The sequence below is a fragment of the Grammomys surdaster genome, unplaced genomic scaffold (genome assembly GCF_004785775.1).
Source record: "Grammomys surdaster isolate TR1022 unplaced genomic scaffold, NIH_TR_1.0 251, whole genome shotgun sequence".
Lineage (NCBI taxonomy): Eukaryota > Metazoa > Chordata > Mammalia > Rodentia > Muridae > Grammomys > Grammomys surdaster.
In genome coordinates this window covers 1302843-1322400 of record NW_021604692.1, presented here as the reverse complement: position 1 = coordinate 1322400, position 19558 = coordinate 1302843, and the positions used below count along the sequence as shown (strand labels likewise).

At 51.7% G+C, this 19558-nt stretch overlaps 1 protein-coding gene across 2 annotated transcripts; it reads right to left on the bottom strand.

The window, feature by feature from the left end:
* Positions 1–1368: 1368 nt before the first annotated feature.
* Slc52a3 (solute carrier family 52 member 3) lies at positions 1369–13793 on the bottom strand. 2 transcript variants are annotated; one of them, XM_028774970.1, is made up of 5 exons: positions 13657–13793; positions 5689–6324; positions 4294–4781; positions 2663–2786; positions 1369–2394 (listed from the first exon to the last, which is right to left on the bottom strand). In XM_028774970.1, the coding sequence occupies exons 2-5, from the start codon at positions 6253–6255 to the stop codon at positions 2182–2184; spliced, it is 1392 nt and encodes a 463-aa protein (XP_028630803.1). In that variant the 5' UTR covers positions 6256–6324; positions 13657–13793; the 3' UTR covers positions 1369–2181. The 2 variants fall into 2 exon arrangements, with proteins under 2 accessions (XP_028630803.1, XP_028630802.1); XM_028774969.1 differs by lacking the exon at positions 13657–13793 and adding an exon at positions 10492–10600.
* Between the last annotated feature and the right edge of the window lie 5765 nt (positions 13794–19558).

Below are 19558 nucleotides of genomic sequence, written 5' to 3'. Positions count from 1 at the left end.
CAGCGGAAAGCAGACTGGAGCAAAAGCTCTCTTCTATGTTACCACAGAGGGCGGCTCTGCTGATCTGGGGGCTTTACTAGGAAGATCAAGGAAATCTGCATCTGGTCACCCAGCCTCCCTTCTGAGGAGGGCAGATGCCTACTTCAGGGCATCACACTGATCTAAAGAACACCAGTCATAAAGATATGAGCTTGGATAAAGACAGTCAGCTGACAGTGATGGCCAGTCTATCACCAGGGCAGTTCAGAATGTGCTGTGTGACCAATGGCCTTGTCGGTCATTTTCCTTGAGGATTCATCATTAGCTGTTTGAGAGTATCTGTGTGATGGATGATGCCACCTGGCTGTGGAAAGAGAGGAATTTTATGTTTACAATTTCCAGAAACCTTTTTTTTTGTGTGTGTGGTATTGGGACGGAACCTTGGCATGCATCATGTGAGCATGCTGTCATTGAGATCCATGCCCAACCTTTGCGTTTATATCTCTGTAGTAGATTGAGTACGATGCCCATGGCTGCCAGATTTGAAGCTTTTTCGTTCCATAACAACACTGCTTTCTTTTCCTTCTGCCTAGGCAGAGGATTACCAGACTTTACTCTTTGTTTTGCTCCCAGTGTCTTCAAATGTGGACAAAAAATTTGACACCTCCCCCCCCCCCCCAGTAGAGTACTATCTAACCTAGGGTAAAACATGAACACGTTCTGTTTCCTCTGAACCAAAAGGGGTGAGATGCACACTGGTTTGTGACTCTCGGTTATCTTGAGGTCCTAGAAGGAAGTCTCTGTATTTCCTGCTACTTTGGAAGGGTGAACAGGAAGTAATGAAAGTGTTTGTGTATGCGTGTACATACTCTTCTGGTTTGTTAAGACAACTCTCACTGTTTAGCCCTTCCTGGCTTGCCTGGAACTCACTGTGTAGACTAGAGTGAGCTTGAAGTCTCGGAGATCTGCCTGCCTCTGTCTCTTTAAGGCTGGGATTAAAGGTGTGTGTCACCATTCCTGGCTGGATTTCTTGAACTTTTTATTCTCTTGCTTCTCCCACCAGTATCCCCCTCCCCCATCCCCTAACCCCCACACCCACCATGTGTGAGCACACATATCAAGAGCAGCCGGATAAGCACCATTTAAGTATTTTGACTTCCGGTCATGGGCCTTAGCCTTAAACAGCTGGACAGTCTCTCTGGCCCTACTTTAAGAATAAAGAGGAGTGCAGGGTGGTGCGAGCCAGTAAGACAGCAGTCTAAAAAAGTGGGCTGGCATTAGGGCTCTCTCTGCTCTCGCTTCCTTGGTTCTTGACCTTGATCGAAAAGAGATTAGAATTAGGCTGAAACAGTGTAGCCTTCACAGGGCTCCTTGTGTCTACACAGCCCCTAGTGTAAAAGCACAGACAACTTTAATTTTTATAAAAAGGAACAAAATGCAAAACAAAATAATAATTACAGACGAAATTCATCCTGCATGAGCCACCCCCTAGAGGTTCTCACTGTCCACTATGCGTCCTGGTGGGGTTCACTCAGATGCAGGGTCCCCTTCAACTCATCTCAGGGTCTCTGCGAGGCAGGAAAGGCAGAGGGCTGTACTGGGGACCCAGGACTAACATGTTTGGGATGAAGAAAAGGGATGGAGGCAGGGTCCCCCCCAAGTCCTCTGATCACTTCCAGGTTGTATTAAGAAGGATGTCCATGCACGAGAAAGTTCAGGAGAACCTGTTAGATGCCTAAGCCTACACACGAAAGGCCGTTTACTACGACCCTCCTTTAGTGAGCAAACAGAGGCCTAGAGAATCAAGAGACGACTTCCCCAAGTTCTCAGTAAGCAAGAGGCAGCTAAATCTTCCAGGGGTCTTCCTCTAATATCCTTAGGCTGCCTCCAACTGAGTGTTACAAACCGATCTCTCTGAAGTCTGCAACTGGGGCTCATAAGCACTGGTACACGGTGTTGGGGGTGGGGCTGCGCTGTGCAACTTCAGGTTGGGAGGAGGCCTTTCTGTTAAAAAGCTCAGGCCTGGCTTTCCTGCTCCCCAGACCCAGATCTATGACCATGCAGGGTTGGGGATTGGGGTTGGGGTGTGGGGGTGGGGATAGGGAACAGGGCAAAGGGTTGTTACCCTTTGTGTCTCTGGGCTCTTCTGGCTTTTAACTTCAGTGATGGGAGTACTTGTTGTCCTGTGGTGGCCACGTGAGCCTAGACAGAGCAGTCCAGGCTGCAGTAGTCAGCAGATGAGAAGAGTCTCAGTACATTGACCAGTGGGAACATGAGCAGGGCACCAATCAGAGAGCCCAGCTGCACTGCTGCCCCACACCACAAGAGGGCACTGCGACTCCGGTCACGCAAGATCACACCCAGCATCACCTTGACATAGCTGAGACAGGCTGCAAACAGCACCCAGGAGAGCACCTGCCGGGACAAGGTCACCAGGGGAGATGGAGGGGAAAAAGGGCTCAGAAATGAACCCTGACTACAAGGAGGTCCTATGGAGAGGACCCTGGAGGGCTAAGGGGGGCACAGGAGCCACCCTTACAAGGTAAAAGGAAACCCAGGTGTCTCTCCCTCCCCCAAATTGGGACCCTCCCTAAGCCCTGTTTTTACAGCTTTTAGGCTAACAGAAAGGGCTGTCCTTGGGGTTCCCCAGCCTTGGGAAGTGAAGGTGGGAGGGGATACTTACGATAAGGACTTCTCCACCCCAGTGACCCTGCAGGACAGGGCAGGGGCTCATAGCAGCCATGGCCATATTGTAGGCCCCAAAGCCAGTCCCCAGCACTGTGAGCAGCCCCAGGAATAACAGCGACCTGTAGAGGGGCGGAGAAGGGCATAGAAGGGGTTGAGAAGCCTGCCTCCTGCCCACTTCACCTAGGCCTCATGGAGTAGCCAGGGCCTCTAAGTTTAGAGGTTAGACCTTTATGAGAAAAAAAAAATCCCAGGCTACTTAGCTTAAGGGGGACACTGAGAGGTGTCAAGGACCTCATGTCTTCATACCAGATCACAGTTTAACCACCCACACCTTGAGACTGCTCCTTGACCTATCTCTGACCTAACCTCGAGTGCACAGTGGGAGTGTGGTGGGCACCTGGGGGAGTGGATGGAACACAGGTGTGGGCAGCTTCCCAGCTGTGAGCATTGGCTATAGTTTCCTTCTTGACATCAGCTCCTTGTCGAAGCCACCAGGAGCTTTGATCTCTGCAAGGCCCTTCAGAGTATGATACCCTTTCTCCAGGACCCTCCCTTGCTCTTGGGGAGGGCAACCATGAGCTTGGAGGTGATGCCAAAATTCTATCAGAATCTGGCTGGCAGCTGAGACATTGCTTTCCTTCTGTGAGGCTCAGAAAATTGGCCACGCTTTCCCCTGGTCCAAGAATGAGTGTTTAGCCATGATTAACCAGTATGTACAGGAACTGTCACTTGCAGCTTTTACTTCCCATAAGTTTCTGCAACCTGAGACTGTTTCCCTACAGACTCCACCTACCCAGACTAGCCAGCACCACCTTGTCCTGCACAGAAGACACACGCTGAGTTTTGGATTGTGTAGTAGATGCCCTCCCTCTATCAGAGTGAACACAGCCCACCTGACCAACCCCACCCCAGCTTTTCTGTACATGCCGCTGTCAGTCAGTTCCCTCTCTCTCTCTCTCTCTCTCGCTCTCTCTCTCTCTCTCTCTCTCTCGCCATGGCCTCTGTCAGGTTTCCAGAACCAAATCCCCAGACTTCTTTCTGCCCCAGAGTTTGAAGCCCTAGGGAGAACTGATGGACTCCCCTAGCTCACTCTCCTGCTTGATCCTGTTCTTGGTCCCAGCTAGGTCTGTGTTTGTAGCAAATCTGAATGGCTAGAAGGCGGGGGTGGTAGCAAGGCCCAGCCAGGCCCCTAAGGTTGGAAATTCTAACATGGATGTTTCTCCTGGAGTGGGGAGAGTCAGAACTCCTTATACTTTTGAGCCAGGGCCCTGTCCACTTTGGTAGCCTCAATTATATCTTTACCTAGCTATCCTAGAAGTACAGCTTGATGGAGTTGGCTGAGCCAGAGGCAGGAGGGTAAGGTTGAACAAGCCCATCTCCATTTCTCTAATAGAGAACACTGAGAACAACCCATATCACATTCCCAGACAACATAGGAGGAAGCATTGCTACTCCCATTTTTCAGATAGGTACCCTGGAGGCACATAGGCAAAGTTTTGAGCTACCCCATACATCTGGGAGATCACATTACCAACCACCTTACTACACATTGGCCAGTGGGGCTTGGCACTTGGGGTTCTGAAATGGAGTGATCCCCACTAGAGTTCCCTGGGTTGGGTGGGGTACCTGTTAGGCAGGAAGATGGGGAGGAAGCAGGCGAGGGGGCTGGCCACGGAGCTGAGGGTGGCAGACAGGTGGTAGGCAACAGGCCCATAAGGCAGGCAGGAGTAGGTCTGCACTGAGGGCAGAACGCCATTTGTGAGTGCATTGACAAAGGCTACCACGGAGTAGATGAAGGCCAGCTGGGCTGGACGAAGGGAGGCTACGCTGGTTTCCACTGATCCCTTGCCTGGGCTGCTCACAGGGGTGCCCAGGGAGCTGGTGTCCTCTGTGTCTCGAGGCCTGATAGAGTGCAGGGTGACCTGGGAGTGGAGGAGGTCCTCTATGGAGCCTTGCCGTCCCCAGGGCTGCCGCTGCAGGAGGAAGAAGGCGACCAGGCAGCAGCCCATCAGGAAGGATAGCACTAAGAAGAACAGCAGTGGCGAGAAGCGAGGGGCCAGGTAGCGGCTTTCCAGGTGCCAGGTGAGGGGCGACAGGGAGGGGCTAAGGGTTCCCTGTGGAGGAACAAAACTGCAGTCAGCCACATGGCTGGGGGAGTCTGAGACGTCAGGAACAATTGCTACATCACAGAGTCCCAGACGAAAATCTGGGCCTGAGGAGTTCAGAGACACCTAGACCTTAATTCTCATTTCCTCTGTCTTTGATTTTGTTTGGGGGGCTCAGGTAACCCCCCAATCTAACTAAAAGACCAGAATACATCACCCTAAGAAAGACTTCTTTAGTACCAGTTACTCTAAACCAGCTGAGTTGGGACAAAGTCATAGCTCCCCAAGGTCTGCTGAGGAGGGATGTGGACATTTTCAGGACTGAAATAGGCAACCTTTGTCTTGTCATTTGTCAGATTCCATCTGAGTTTATGACAGGCCACCTTTGCTCATCAGCCACCTCCTCTTCTCCCCTCCCAGAGTACATCTCCACACCCTGATGAGCCCCAAGCCCCTTGTCACTCACCGTCTGCTGTCTGGGACAGTTTAAATCTCTAACACCTTTGAATCACCTTTGAATCTCAAACTTTTATGAACCTCCAACACTCACACACTTCAGGGTCTTTCTGCCTCCCCCAACCCTCCTCACTTTAATTTGTAGCCCTTGGCTGACAGGATGGCTCAGCAGGTGAAGGCACTTGCCATGCAAGGCCGACAACCCGTGCGTGTTCCATCCCTAGAACCTTCATAAAGGTGGGAAGACAGAACTGACTCTACAAAGTTGTTCTCTGATTTCCACACTGGTGCTGTGGCTTGTGACCCTAACTAAGCACGTGAGTCAGAATACACACAATAATGAAATAAATAAATTAACGAATACATAGTTATATCAAAGGAAATAATGGAAGTAAATCTTCCCTTTCCTGTACTGGGGAGGAAGCACAGTACAACAATGGCTCCGGGCCATGCTAGGTACCTGAGTGATGGGAGTTTCCATCATGGTCACAGGGTTCAAGGTGGTACCTGGTGTCTCCGTGGCATTGACACAGGTGGTGATACCCGAGCCTTGGACAAGGGCCACCAGGGCAGGCAGGAGGCCGCTGAGCCCCTCGCCTATGAAGAAGGTGGTAAGATAGTACGTGGGCAGCTGGCTCATGAAGGGCAAGAAGGTGACAGAGGAGGTGCAGTCCACCAGGGCCAGGAAGAAGGTGAGGACGATGAAGGCCACACTGTGCTGTCTACCCTGTATCCAGGATGTCATGTTCCACAGGAAGGCTAGGAGGATGCAGGCAGCTGTGCCTGTGCACAGGATAAGGAAGATCACAGGCACCTCAGACAGGCAGCCGGGTCGGAAGCGATGCATCAGGGTGACGAGGAGGGGGCCTATGTTGGCCAGCTGGATGACCACAGTGAGGTAAGAGGGCAGGTACCAGGCCTCGGGCAACTCAGTCACCAGTAGGGGCAGCTCCACCCAGAGCCCATTGATGGCCACCCAGGAGCCCATGCCAAAGACGCAGACCAGCAGGTGTGTCAGGAAGGCCATTGTGGAAAGCCCAGGACAGGCGATGTCCTGTCCTCCAGATCAGGCTGCAGAGGGACTGGTGGAGGACACCTGGTGAGACAGTTACAGTTTCATCAACCACAAGCTGGCTTTGTATTAGCAGAAAACAGATGCATTTGTTCACAGATAACCTTTAACTGGGTAAGGTTTTCTTAGGCAGGACTCAGAAATCCTGACATCATAAAAGAAAAGATTGATGTATCCAACTTCAGAAATGTTAAAAACTCACAAAAGTAATAAATGTAAATAGGCAAACAAAATATCTTCTGTAAAAAAATACCAACAGTACAGTCAAAAGACAGATGATAACCTGGGGGAGATATGGGCAAAACAGATAAAAGGCTTGGTTCTTCAATATATAAAGAGTTTTTTTCCCCAAACCAACAACTGAAAACTCCAGAAAGAAATTTGCCAAGGATATAAACAGTTTAGAGGAAAGACATATAGATAGGTCTTTGACCCATGAACAGGTTACCATCACTCTTCTGGGTGGGAAAATGACTCCAGGATTCTATTTCCATGGTTACAAGCTAGTTTTCCCATGATTTGGAAAAGTCAGCAGATGGAATATTTTTTTGTTAATCATAGCCAAAGAAGTTTACCCATCCCACACTAGTGTCTTTGATGAGCAGGTGAGGAAGAAGAGGCCCAGAAAGGCAGAGTCACATGCCCAAGGCCACCCAGCCAGCGTGTGTCATGTGCCTCTGTGGGAGCTGTATCACCCCAGTGGGATCCTCCTTGTACAGAGGAAGGGGGGGGACCCCTTTCCTCTCATCGTGTGCCCTTGAGATGGTCCCATGCCAGCACTCATCCAATTGGGTAGCCACAAGCAGACTCCAAGTCTTTTTTTTCTTTTCTTTTCTTTTCTTTTCTTTTTTTTTGTTTTTTTCTTCTTGTTCTGGATTTGAGACAAAAATCTGACCATTTAGCTCAGGGTAGCCTAGAGCTCTAGCTCTTTCCCACTTTTGCCTCAGGGGTATGATATGTCACCACACTCATGAATCCCTCTTTGGTTCTAGTAGTTCTAGAGCTTTCTTGTGGTCAAGCCTCACCCAGAAATCTTTGATGCTTCGTCAGCTCCTTCCCCTGGTCCCTACACAGGAAACCCACCTAGGAACGGGAAATGATAGATGGGAGAACAGGAGCGACCAGACCTGCAGGCTATCCCGCTCTCACCCAGGGCTGTCCTGGCCTGACCCCGGGTTTGCTAGAGGACCTGGAGACAGGCAGCGTCCAAGCTGCACTTACTCTCCTGCCCCACCTTCAAAGCCGTACTGGCCTGAAGATTCTTCTCCACCCAGATTTCTGCAAGATCTTGTACCAGGAAGCCTTCCCAGTACCCTTGCTGGGCTGGTGCTCTAGGGGGTACAGGAGGACACGAAGCCCTGCCAGTCACTGCTCTGCTGACTTCCTGACACAGCAAGTGATAAAGGGAGAAGAGGGAGCCAATAATTAGAGGACTAATTTCCCCTCCAGAGCTGTCACAGGAAAGGAGAGATAGGCGGAGTTCTATCAGGGTCTGCACCCCAGCTCCCCACGTTTGATCTAGCCAGCGAGGGAATGTCCCAGGCAGAGGACAACATGTAGGAAAGTCAGACTGCTGCTCTCAGAGCAGTGAAGGTTCCAAGTGTGGTGGGGACACGTTTAAAAGATGAGCATGAGATGGAGTGTGTCTCAGGTATTGAATTCAGGGACACACGTACCCCAGGCAGGAGCTCTGTCACCGAGCTACGCACAGCCCCATTGCTTTTACTTTTAATCTGGAGACAGGGTCTCACTGAGTTGTCCAGGCTGGCTGTGATCTCGTTCTGTAGTTCAGACGGGGATCCCCCTGCCTCAGCCTACCTAGAAGCTGGGACTACTGTAGGCCTGGGTCATGAGGTATGGGTCAGTATCTGTATTTTCTGCCTTGTCTTCAGTGGCCTTGTGCCTCTTGTTGACTCAGGTATGTAACCTGCCTTTATTGGGCTCCTACACCCAGTTGAATAATTGTCTCTGCTCTCAGGAATGTGAATAGATCTGTTACCATGAAAAACACAAAATCAAAATGCAGAGCTGTCCAGGCAGCACTGAGTACCACAGCGTCAAGAAGAGTTGGGAGGTGGGAGGGAATATGGGTGTCAGAGGAGTCTGGGGACTGAGGGTCCAAGGCAGAGATGTTCGCCAGGGCAGGCCACTCTCCATATTCTAAGATTAGCCTTGGGGCTAGTGAGGCTGTGACTATAAGATTAGGAGCAGCAAAGAAACCAAGGGGAGGTCACCAGGCCCTTTAAGGACAGTGTGGATGTGTTCTCGTTGACCCCTCCTAGATGAGGGAAGGCCAGTCTTGATGGCTGCGGTGACGACTGCCACAGGGAGCCACAAATGAAGTAGGGTAGAGCCACTGCATGTCGTCAGGGTCCTGACAGACAATGAGCCATCATGGCTGCTTGGGGTCCAACTGTACTAAACCCCTTACATCTGCAGCCTCTCAGCAGTCCTGGGTTCATCTTCACTTCACAGAGGAAGCAACTGAGGCTCAGAAAGGAAAAAAGAAGTGGTCAGAGGTCATACAGGTGCTCGTGGTGTGTGGGATTATAAAGCAGGCCCCAGGAAGGAAGGAGAAGACGTGACTTAAACTCTCAAGCTCTGGGGCCAGGTAATAGGGAATGAGAAAGGGGGAGGGGGCCAGAGACAGGGACCCTAAGATAGAGCTGCTTCCTGAGTGCCAGGGTTCCTTTGGGGAGAGATGAGACAAAGGCTCTGACTGAGACAAGGTCCAGAAGCAAGTTGTGACAAGGAACATCAGAGGGTGAGTTCAGGCTTGGTCCTTCTGTCCTTCCTGTGTGTGTGTGTGTGCGTGTGTGTGTGTGTGTGTGTGAGAGCGAGTGTGTGCATGTTTTACAGGGGTGAACCAGGGTCTTGTGTATGCTAAGCAAATTTATCCCACCCTCTTTGTTACTTTGATATCAAACACTGAGTGTCAGCAGCCCCACAGTCCCATTGTGTGGCACTGGGCTGCCTCCTCCCTTGTGTGGCCTGACCTTGGTCCTGGACTGTAACAGTTTCCTGGCTTCTGTGCAAAGCCTCCCATCTCAGGATCCTCAGAAGCCAGCCAGTGAGGAGCCTATCTGTGTCTATCAGCCAGTACAGAGGTCTCCCACGGGAATTGGGGTATGTGTGGGGGTATTTTCTCCTATGTGGAGGCAGCATCTGGCTTGCAAGGTACTGGGCCACCCTACACCCTGACGCCATGGTTGGGTGCTCTCTCTGCATAGATAGGCTGGCAGCTGGTGGGCGCTGAGCCGAGGGGGCCCAGACTGGAGAGAGCTAGCTCTGGCCTGCAGGTGGCCCTGGGGACTGGCTGGGACCTGCTCTGGGTAGGCAGATCAGGGGACCAGAAAGCCAACCTAGGGAAGGGAGTGGAGTGCAGAAAAGGGGGTGAGGAAATGTGGAAGAGTGACTCAATGGTGAGGGACAGGACACTGGGGCCCAGAGAACCAACAGACCCCCAAGTAGGCAGAAGGAAAGATTCTGGAACAGAGGGGACAGGAGAAGCTGGAGCAGAGGAAGAGACCGAGAGATGTAGGTTCAGGGGCTGCTACTAGGTGGCCAGGAGCCTAGGTTCTCTCACATCCAAGTAGGACAGGAATCTCACCTGTGGCCCCTAGCTCATGCTAATTCAAGTTCCCTTTGCAAAGACTTGTTTGGGCAACCACACACCCAGAAAGCAGGATGGTGGCAGTGGCATTCTGCCCACCTTGATCTCAGAGAGCTATCTGCCATGCAGGCCTGTCCTCCCACACTGTGTATGATCTCAGGTCTTCTCTGAGCCTCCAAGGAGGTCCCACCCTTGGAGGAGCCTGGGTATGCCATGGCTTAGTGGTCCAGGTCTCAGGGAGAGAGGGAGGAGGTCTCAAGGCTCCCTTCCTTCCTCTGCTCCCTGAGGGCTAGGAAGGGCATCCGGCCTCCCACACCAGCCGAACATTGGAGGAGAGCCATCCTCAGACTGGTGGGACCTTGTGCACCCAGGCCAGGTTGCTGAGGCTGGGCAGGTGGATACAGGTGTAGCGTAGCATCCAAGGCCAAGCAGGCCTGGGCTGGGAGCACAAGGGCGGCTCACAGTCCACAGCTGTTCCGCTTATCCCAGCCGCTCTCCTGGCGGGAACTAGGGGAAAGGTCACAGGGCACCCGCTGTCCCCTGACCGACGCCCCTGTCCATGCTCCACCGCCACTCACCGAGGGTCACGGAGGGTCCGCCTGCGCCGTGGCTCCAGGAGTCTGTGGTGGCACCTGTCTGTCCCCGCCCCGGTTGCGGGAAGGTAGGCGGGACCCGGGAGTGGCCCAGCGACGGCACTCAGGAGCCACTGCCTGCAGCCCGCAGGACCTGCGCTTTCGGCATCCCGCCCCCCTCCTTCCCGCGGGAACAAGTCAGGGGTGGGGCAGAGTCTCCTGCGGTTAGACGTAAGTTAGCCATTTTCTCTCACTCCTGCTTCTGGGAGTCTACTACAGAAACTCTGCTGTACAGATGAGGAAATTAAGGTCTTGAGTGGAGCAACACAGCTCCAGGGGACCCTCAAGCCTCTGGTGTCTGGGCAACAGTAACTTAAGCCTGCAGGGCAGGGGATGCTTTCCTGCCGTATCTCACAGATGGGGAAACTGAGACTTGGGAAGGACTATGCTTGAATCAAGGGAGGTGTAACAGGAAGCATGGGCTAGGCCTGGAGCCAGAACCACAGGGGGCGCTCTCACTGGGGGAAAATGTGTCAAACAAGTCTTGGAACTCAGCCTCCTTTTGAATGGCCTTCTGTGAATAATTCAGCTCTTTCTGAACTGCCTGCCGCTCCTAGCTCTGAGAGACCCCACTGTTATGGAGACCCGGGCCCCCCTCCTTCCCTCATTCAGCAGGCAGTGAGCTATGGGGCTCAGAAAACACTACTCAAAGTGTACTTAAAAGATAGCAACTGGTCTCCCATCTGTCCCCCTATCTTACTCCAAGCAGTTATCTTTAGATCTTTGGTACAGTTTGAGCTGGTCCTTCTCAGGCTTGCAGGAGCAGCCTGAGGCGCTGGCCATTGGCCACAGAATCTGCATCTACCTGTGAAATCAGGCCAAGAGAGTCACAGTGTATCTATAGCTGTAGAGGGCTATACAGACAGCTATCACCAGTACGCTTTATCTCTCTGACAAGAAACTCTTCACTCACGTGCAATGCCTCCCTCCAACTTCCTCTCCCTGATAACCTGGGTGCCACCACCCCTCCCAAGCCCTGTCTGTCACAAAGCCTACTGGACTAGCTCCCACCCCGACCCTTCTCCAAGCCTTAGATTTTGTGATACCTTGACTGGAACTCCTCTTGTTATGTCACCTGTCCATACACGTGTCCGTCAGTGCACGTGAAGAGCCTGAACCAAGGCCAAATGTGTTAGCCTCAGGGATATAGCCTTGGTTCCGAAAGGAATGCCTCCATGGCGGAGGCTACTCCAGTGCCCTGGAATGCTGTCCTCCCAGGTCCAGCAGGGATTCCCTCCATCCCAACTACCTTCCTTGTGCTCCAGCCAGTGGCTAGCCTCTCACAGCTGCTCTACGTGGTACTGCTAGTTTAATGAAACATTATCAACCCTTGGAGACCCTCTGCTGCTCATCTAATTATTCCAAGTAAGTCCTTTCCCAATGGGGACCAATAAGTTTCAACGCCTTATGGACTCTCACCAGTTGCCCTGACTACTTTCAGAAGTACCTCTGAGCCACCATAGCCCACCTACCTTATCCTTCAATGGAGCATTGGTTCTGCCTGATCCAATCTTATTGCCAAGCATGAATGTCAAGTGCCACCTCCACTGAGGGACTCTCCTGCCTTGTCTGTCATAGCCACCTGCATGGGCTGTGTGGGCGTGGCTCACCGTTCTCTGCACACATGAATGGACCCCAGCCCGTGTGCCTTCCCTGATTCTTGTAACCCTTAGAACATCCTTTATAACTTTTGTTTATTTAAGATCCTTTACTTCTGAATATTTTTCTCCCTGCCTACAGCCTGCATTTTTGGTGATGGGGATGGACCCAGGGTTTAGATAGGTACTTTACCACTGGGCCATGCACCCAGATCCTTTGAGCAGTTGAAAGGTTACAGAAAGTTTAATGTTTATATGCACAGGCTGGGGTGAGGAACAGGGGCACAACTCACTGTTTATTCCTTTGTTTTTGAAACAAACATGTGCTCCAGGCTGGCCTCAAACTCTGTAACTACCCAGAGAGGGCCTTGAACTTCTGAGCCTTCTGCCTCTTGGTTTTATACAGGATTGGGAATCCAAACCAGGGCTCTGTGCATGCTAAGCTAGTGCTTTACCAATTGGGTTACATCCCCAACAACTCCATGATTCTGAAGCTGCTTTTTTCACTTAAGGTCAGAGACCTCTCAAGCCAGGTATGGTGGTCCACAACTTTAATCCCAGCACTTGCGAGGCAGGCGGATCTCTGAGTTCGAGATTGAGTTGATCTACAAAATGAGATCAAAGCCAGCCAGCACTATATGAGAAACCCTGTCTAGAAAAACCTCCAAAAGAAAAAGAAAGGAAGAAAGAAAGAAAGAAAAAGAGAAAGAAAAAAGAAAGAGAGAAAAGACGAGAAAAAGAAAGGAAGAAAGAAAGAAAAAAAAGTCATGTCTTCCTTCAGGGGATTCATTATCAACTCCAGTTAATTCAACAACTCCAGTTAAACGCTAGCTGTACGCCTGGCACCGTGGGAAGGGCTTAGGATGTACAAGTGAACAGAGTTCAAAGTTCTGGCCCTTGGCAAACCCATTTTCTAGCAGAGATGAATGCGCCAGCAGCTTACTCCGCATCTTAAAACGGGGCAGGGAGCCCGAGAAGGGTGGGCGGGGCGTCCTCTGAATAGGACAGTTGCTGGGGAGCCTTGGGTCGGCCAAGGTGAGGAAGTGCTCCTGTCTGCAACCTCGTTTGTCGTGTCTGTCGCTAGGGATTCTTTTTCGTAGGATCAGCTCAGCCCCGCCCTTTGCGGGTGCTCATTTATCTGGCTAGATCGGAACTACAATGTTTGGAGCAGTCACACAGGCCTGTAATTTCAGCTCTCGGGAAGTTGAAGCAGAATCATGAGTTCAAAGCCAGCGTGGACTGCCGAGCAAGTCCATTGCTATCTCTTTCTGAAAACAAAACTAAAGGGCCGTCAAGATGGCTCATCAGGTAAAGGCGGTTGCTCCCAGCCTGCCAACCTGAGTTTGATCGGCGGGACCCATATGATGGAAGGAGAAAACCGATTCCCGTAAGTTGCCCTCTGACCCCCCCCCCCACAGTGTGGCATGTGCTCCCTCCCCAACTAAATACAGGTGATGGAAAAGACCCTAGTTCATGTAGAAACACAAATGAACAACTTATCCATAACTGGTACCTGTAAATATGCAGAGCCTCGGGCAACTCGAGGTGGTGCTCACGTTTCTTGGAGAACCTCAAAAGTAGAGACCAACCTGTCCACATCTGGCCAGGTCGCACGAGAAGTTTCTCGTCACACCACAGGCTCAGCTTCCTGACCGCACCCTCGAGTAGGAAGATCAGGCAAGAAGGCGCCGCTCCAGTTCACTGGAGCAGCCGCCAGGGGGCGCAAAAGCCTGCGTTCTACGGAGGCCGGAGGTGGGGGCGGGGGTGGAGAGCTCTTAGAATTTCATTGCTAAGTGCTCTCCCCACCACTCCAGGGTGCGGTAGGTGGGGCCCGCAAAGCTAGCAGTGAGGAGAAGGCGGAGGTGAACCGCGAAATGCCAGTGTGGCTAAAGTGCCAAGACAGGGTTAGAGGAGGACTCCAGACCATCCAAGGACCCATATGCTCCCTTTGCGGGGTGGAAGCACCTCTCAGTCTCCGTTAAAAGCAGCTGATCTCACACTCAATACAGCTCAAGAGCCCAGAACAGCACGATCGCCCGCAGTGTGTGTGTGTGTGTGTGTGTGTGTGTGTCAGGGGAGGAGGTGGTGATAGTAGAGGAGTTGCTAAATACACACCTGGTAACTTTATTCGTTTGAAAACAATCCCCACGAATAAACCCCACACGTTCTTTAGGGATGTATGTGTGAAATTTAGCACCCACAAGAAACGATGTAGAAGCATTGACAGTGGTGTGGGGTTGGGGGTACAATGACAGTGGGGTGGGGGTGGGGGTACAAGCATGCAGGGAGCAAAGGGAACTTTGGCCTGAGTGGATATATTTTAACCATCTGTGAATCTGTAAACCTGTTGATTATTTAAAACCTAAACTTATAACACACTTTAAAAAGAATAAGTAACAAAAATAGCCGATGCTAATTTATGCAGCATCAGTAAAGGTCTCAGCACACGGGTCAAGGGAGGCGACAGGTCTCTTTATTCTTCGGCGAAAACTATCTACAAATAGCAGGCTTGTCTGCTAAATGTGACTAAATATAGCTATTGATGGGGCTTGACACAAAACTTACATGGTGAGAGTTTAATATTTTTGGTAAGTCAATCGCGCGGTTCTCTGTAGCTGACAGTATCATGTCTCAATGTCAGAAAGTTGGACACACCTGTGTTAGACATGCCGGGGATTGGAGGTGGAGGGAATCCCATGCATACAGATCATAGGTGAGGGGTTATATGCTCTCCAATCAAGTCTGAGGAATGGGGTGGGGCTGAGAGCTGATCCTGGGTGTGCAGGCAGGGATGGACATTTGTACACACCTCTGCTGCTCAGTGAAAGGCTGGACCCGGGGAGTAAAGGAGCGTGGAAATACCCCTCTCTCTGCTGAGACAGAGACTCCCCACTCACAGGGGAGAGCTAGTGCGGGGTAAGAAATGGCAAGGGAGCACTTGGTGGTACCCGGAGTGACTGCTGCGCAAGCCCGCACCACAGGAGAGTGTGAGCAGGTAAAGTGTTAGTTTGGATGAGGTCAGGGCTGAGAGATCAAGAGCAAACCTCACCAACTGCTTGTGCAGAGAATTTGAGTGCTTGCAGTTTCAAGAAGTTGCCACCAGGTGGCGCTGTCTGGAGGAGTTGAGAAGGACAATGGAGCCGGTAGAGGAAATCTGGGGTGGGTGCTATCCTCCCCAAATTTCACTATGTTCCCGGCAGGGGACATGGCCCCCAAATAGACCTAAGATCTTCCCTGTGGACTGTGTGTCTGACTGACCCCTCCAGAGACACGGAAGGACCCAGGATTCAGCCTTTCTCAAACCTCCACAGGCACCACTCAGCCTCCTTCATGGCCTGCCTGAAGGTGCCGGTCACTTGGTTCACTGTCCTGCTCTCTCTCCCCTTCACTTGAGACTCAGCCCTAGCGATGCTGTTTGCCTATCCTTTCTCTGCACAGTACCCCACTGCCTTATCGGGTAGCCAGCCTTCAGCTCTCTTGTTCCCAAGAAGCTGGGTGGTTTCTCTTCTCTCCCTGTCTCAGGCTTTACTCAACTCCCTAATGGCCTCTTTGCGGTTTGAGCTATGTGACAAACTTATTCCCTGGGTCAGGACCTTTGCATTCTCTGGTCCCTTCACCGGCCCTTTCCCCGAGGCAGCTGCATGGCTCCTTCCTTAGCATCCTCAGGTCCCTGCTAACCTCCCCACCCCAGCCCTAAGACTGTCCTGGAACTCACTGTGTAGACCAGACTGGCCTTGAACTCAGATATATGCCTGCCTGCCTCTGCCTCCCGAGTGCTGGGATTAAAGGTGTGTGCCACTCCCACCTTTGGCTTCTCTGCTCACTCTTGTCTCCAGAAGCGACTGCTTCACTAAAGTAATCCAATGCCTACCTTGAGATGCACTGGAATTTTGTACAGTGCCCTTTATGGTGTATTGTGTGTTCATTCCTGCATCCTGTTTAGGGTCTGTCTCCCAACTAGTGTTGGGGAGACAGAGACCATGTTTGTTCTGTTCATGGCTGAGGCCCTAGGCTCATGCTCGGCAGACAACCGTACCAGGTATGGTAGTGCAAGCTTGTTACCCTAGGATCTGGTGGGTGGGTGGGTGGGTGGGTGGGGAGGATAGATGCAGGAGGATCTCCAGTTAAAGGACAGCCAGTGCTACATATATCTCCAGAAAACGTGGGCAAGGCATATAGCTCACTGGCAGAGGTCCTGTCTGGAATGGGCTTGACTCTGGGGTACAAGTAGATACCCACATCCCAAGTGTACAGCACCAGAAGGAACTGTAACATAACACATGGTTAAAGGGGCTGGAGAGATGGCTCAGCTGTTGAAGGCTAGGCTAACAGATGTTTAAAGATTGGTTTTGGGGGTAAAGGAGAGGGAAGGGGTGAGGATAATTGGGTTCCTATCTGAACAGGGCGTGGTATCTGGAGTGGTAGTGCAAAGAGACACAACTAAAGAGGAGAAGCCCAGCCTGCTGGTACCACAGCTGTCCAAGACTGTGGATAGGGACCCTGTCCCTCCCCTCCGCGTGCCCGGCCTCACTACCTTTCTGTGTTGTGGACATCTTTCCTCTCTAAGAATGTAGAACAGCCAGACAGTGAGAAGGGATTGGGGTGGGGTGGGGACAGCCTAGACCTCAGAGTCTCTGCCAGTCAAAGGGGGAGACAGAAGTGTCAGCCGGACACACGAGTGTGAGTGAGGGAGGAAAGCTGTGCCCTGCAGCACTTCCTCAGCAAACTGTCACATCGCTTGGTCTCCAGGGGGCACAGCTGAGCTGCGCCTTTTTCTTCTTGCTCAGTCTGATTTGCAGGGACACATGGTCTAGAGCAAGCCCCTCAGAGCACCAGAAGCCATCTCTGGGATGGAGAATCAGAGGTCTTAGGGGAAGGGGCCACAGGCACAGAGGGATACCCAGGGCTGAGACATCCTGGAGACAGGGCTGGTGTGTCTATGAGGAAAGTTTTTCCGACTTTGCTCAGTCTCTTGCTCTTGTCTCCTAACGAATTCAGTCATTATCCAGAACCGGCCATGATGTTTGTCTTTGGAACATTGTCTTTAAATCAACATGCTTAGGCTGCATTGGAATCCTTTTAGACTCTCAGGACATCAGTAACATTAAGGACCACATGTCCATCACCCTGGCTTTCCCAGCACCTGTGTGTCTGTGTTGTCTCCTCCTGAAGCTCTTTCTGCAAGTTAGGGGTATGGAGACTTTTCCTCACCAGATACCTTAGCCTGCAGCTTTGAATCCACTGCCTTGAACCAACAGCAGACACATCTGACTCACTGTGGTCCTTTGAGTGTGATTTCCAGTTGACAAGAGCTTTGCAGTAAGAGTGAACTTGACACAGTGCACCCTGTGGATGGAGCCTGCTCTGATTCTTGCAAGGGAGATGAGGTCAGCAGGGTAACCTTAAGCTGTGTGGGAAGGATGCCTTCAAACCTGTGTCTTAAGATTTGAAAGGGTTCCAGGAAACAGTCCCTTGCTCTGAGGTCTGAGGTGTAGGAGATGGCCCCTGCCCTAGGGGAAGAGGTGATGGTGGCCTCTGAGATTATTCCTGGGAATGTCCTACGGGCCCTCTGGGGGGTGTGAACCTTCCCATGTTCTGGTTTTGTTCAGTAAAGAAAGAAATCATAGCTCAGGGCAAGTCCCTCTGCTGATCCTCTCCCACTCGTTCAGGCTCCTCAGAAGTCTCGCCTCTTCCAGGCCCGAGGCTTTCTGTTCTCTCTATGCTCTGGCCCAGGTAAACCCTCCAGCCTTGGGTGTGGACATGGGCATCTGAGGCAGGACAGCTGAGGAAGACAAGCGTGGCTAAGCCCAGCACAATAGAAGCACACACATTTGCTGAAGGAGCAAGTGCTATTTTCATTTCACCTTTTCTGAGGACAAGTCTGCCTCTCTGGCGTTTGGGATGGGTGTTTGGCCTTTGCCACCTCCACAACCTGTTGTTTCCCTTATGGATATCTGTGGAGTACCTACTGTGTGCTGGGCTGTCTTATAGGCAGGGAGGGGCAGGCTAGACCCCTGCCTGGGGTACAGGAGGTTGGAGCAAGAGGACAGAAAGAGACGGGACCACAGGTGTCATCTATAGTGTGAGGATGTGCTGAGTTCCTGAGAGTGTTTGGGACTTCACAGCCAACTGTTTAACTGGAAGGGAAAGCGAGGCAGGGAAGAGACACAAAAGCCAATGGAAGGTCTAGGACCGGGAGCAGATAGTGCACAGGAACCTGCCCATGCTTGAGGCTCGTAGGAGAGGGCTAGGGGCAGGCGCTGAGTGGCAGTATCCCAGCAGGATGCAGGAGGGGAGTCTGTGCCAGGGGGCTGAGGTGTCAGTAGGCACCTGAGGCCATATCCAGAGCCAAGTTCACTTGGGTTTGATTAGCTCATGTCACAAAGCGATGGTTCAAGTTGAAAGGCCTGAACTTTGTGTGTGGGGATATGGGGCCTGGGGTACAAAGTCTGAGGTGTCAGGCTTTTACAAAGGCTCTGTCCCTATAGGCCATGAACTTCTGATAGGGGAGGGGCTACTTTCCAATTCTTGCGTTTCTCCCTCCTGGCCCTGCCATCTGGGGTTAGGGAAGGCATAAGGGACAAAGCAGTTTTCTTTTGTGAGAGGTTAGCCGGCTGGGGGCATCTTTTCCTCCCAGCCCCCTTCCATTGCAAAATCCCATCTGTCAGGGCAGCCCCTGACCCCCAATCTCTCCCCTGATGTGGGCAGAGGATGGGGAGGGGAAAACTGTCCCCCACAGCCCTAGGGAAGCCGCAAGCCTCTCCTTCTAGCCCTTGCCATCTGTCCCCTCCCACTTTGGCCACCTGCTCTATGCAGATAGGCAGGGGTGCCTCTCCTTTGTGGGCTTTGGCTTTCTCTGTGTATTGAGCCAGGCTTTCCCAGATGGGAGTGGCTTGTGAGCACCGCACCCAGGATCCACCAGCTCCCTTGGTGAACTAAAGTTTCTTAGTTGAGCTTTGCTCTGCTTTACTTAAGTGGATTTAATTTAATTAATTCTGGAAGCTCTGTAAATATCATCTGCCACAGCTTACAATTATAGGGATGGGTTGGTGAGGCAGCTTCAGAGGTAGACCTGAGTTCAGTTCTCAGAGGCCGGCAGCATACAAATGCCTGTATCCTCAGCTCCAAGAATGCAATGTCCTCTTTAGGCCTCCTCAGACGCCCACACAAGTGGCATGCAAACACACAGACACAGTGGCATAAATAAAAGATGTTCGACTTTTTTTTTTCTTTTTTTTGGTTTTTCGAGACAGGGTTTCTCTGTGTAGCCCTGGCTGTCCTGGAATTCACTCTGTAGACCAGGCTGGCCTCGAACTCAGAAATCCACCTGCCTCTGCCTCCCAAGTGCTGAGATTAAAGGCTTTCGCCAACACTGCCCGGCTGGACTTTTAGTTTTATGTATATTGGTGTTTTGC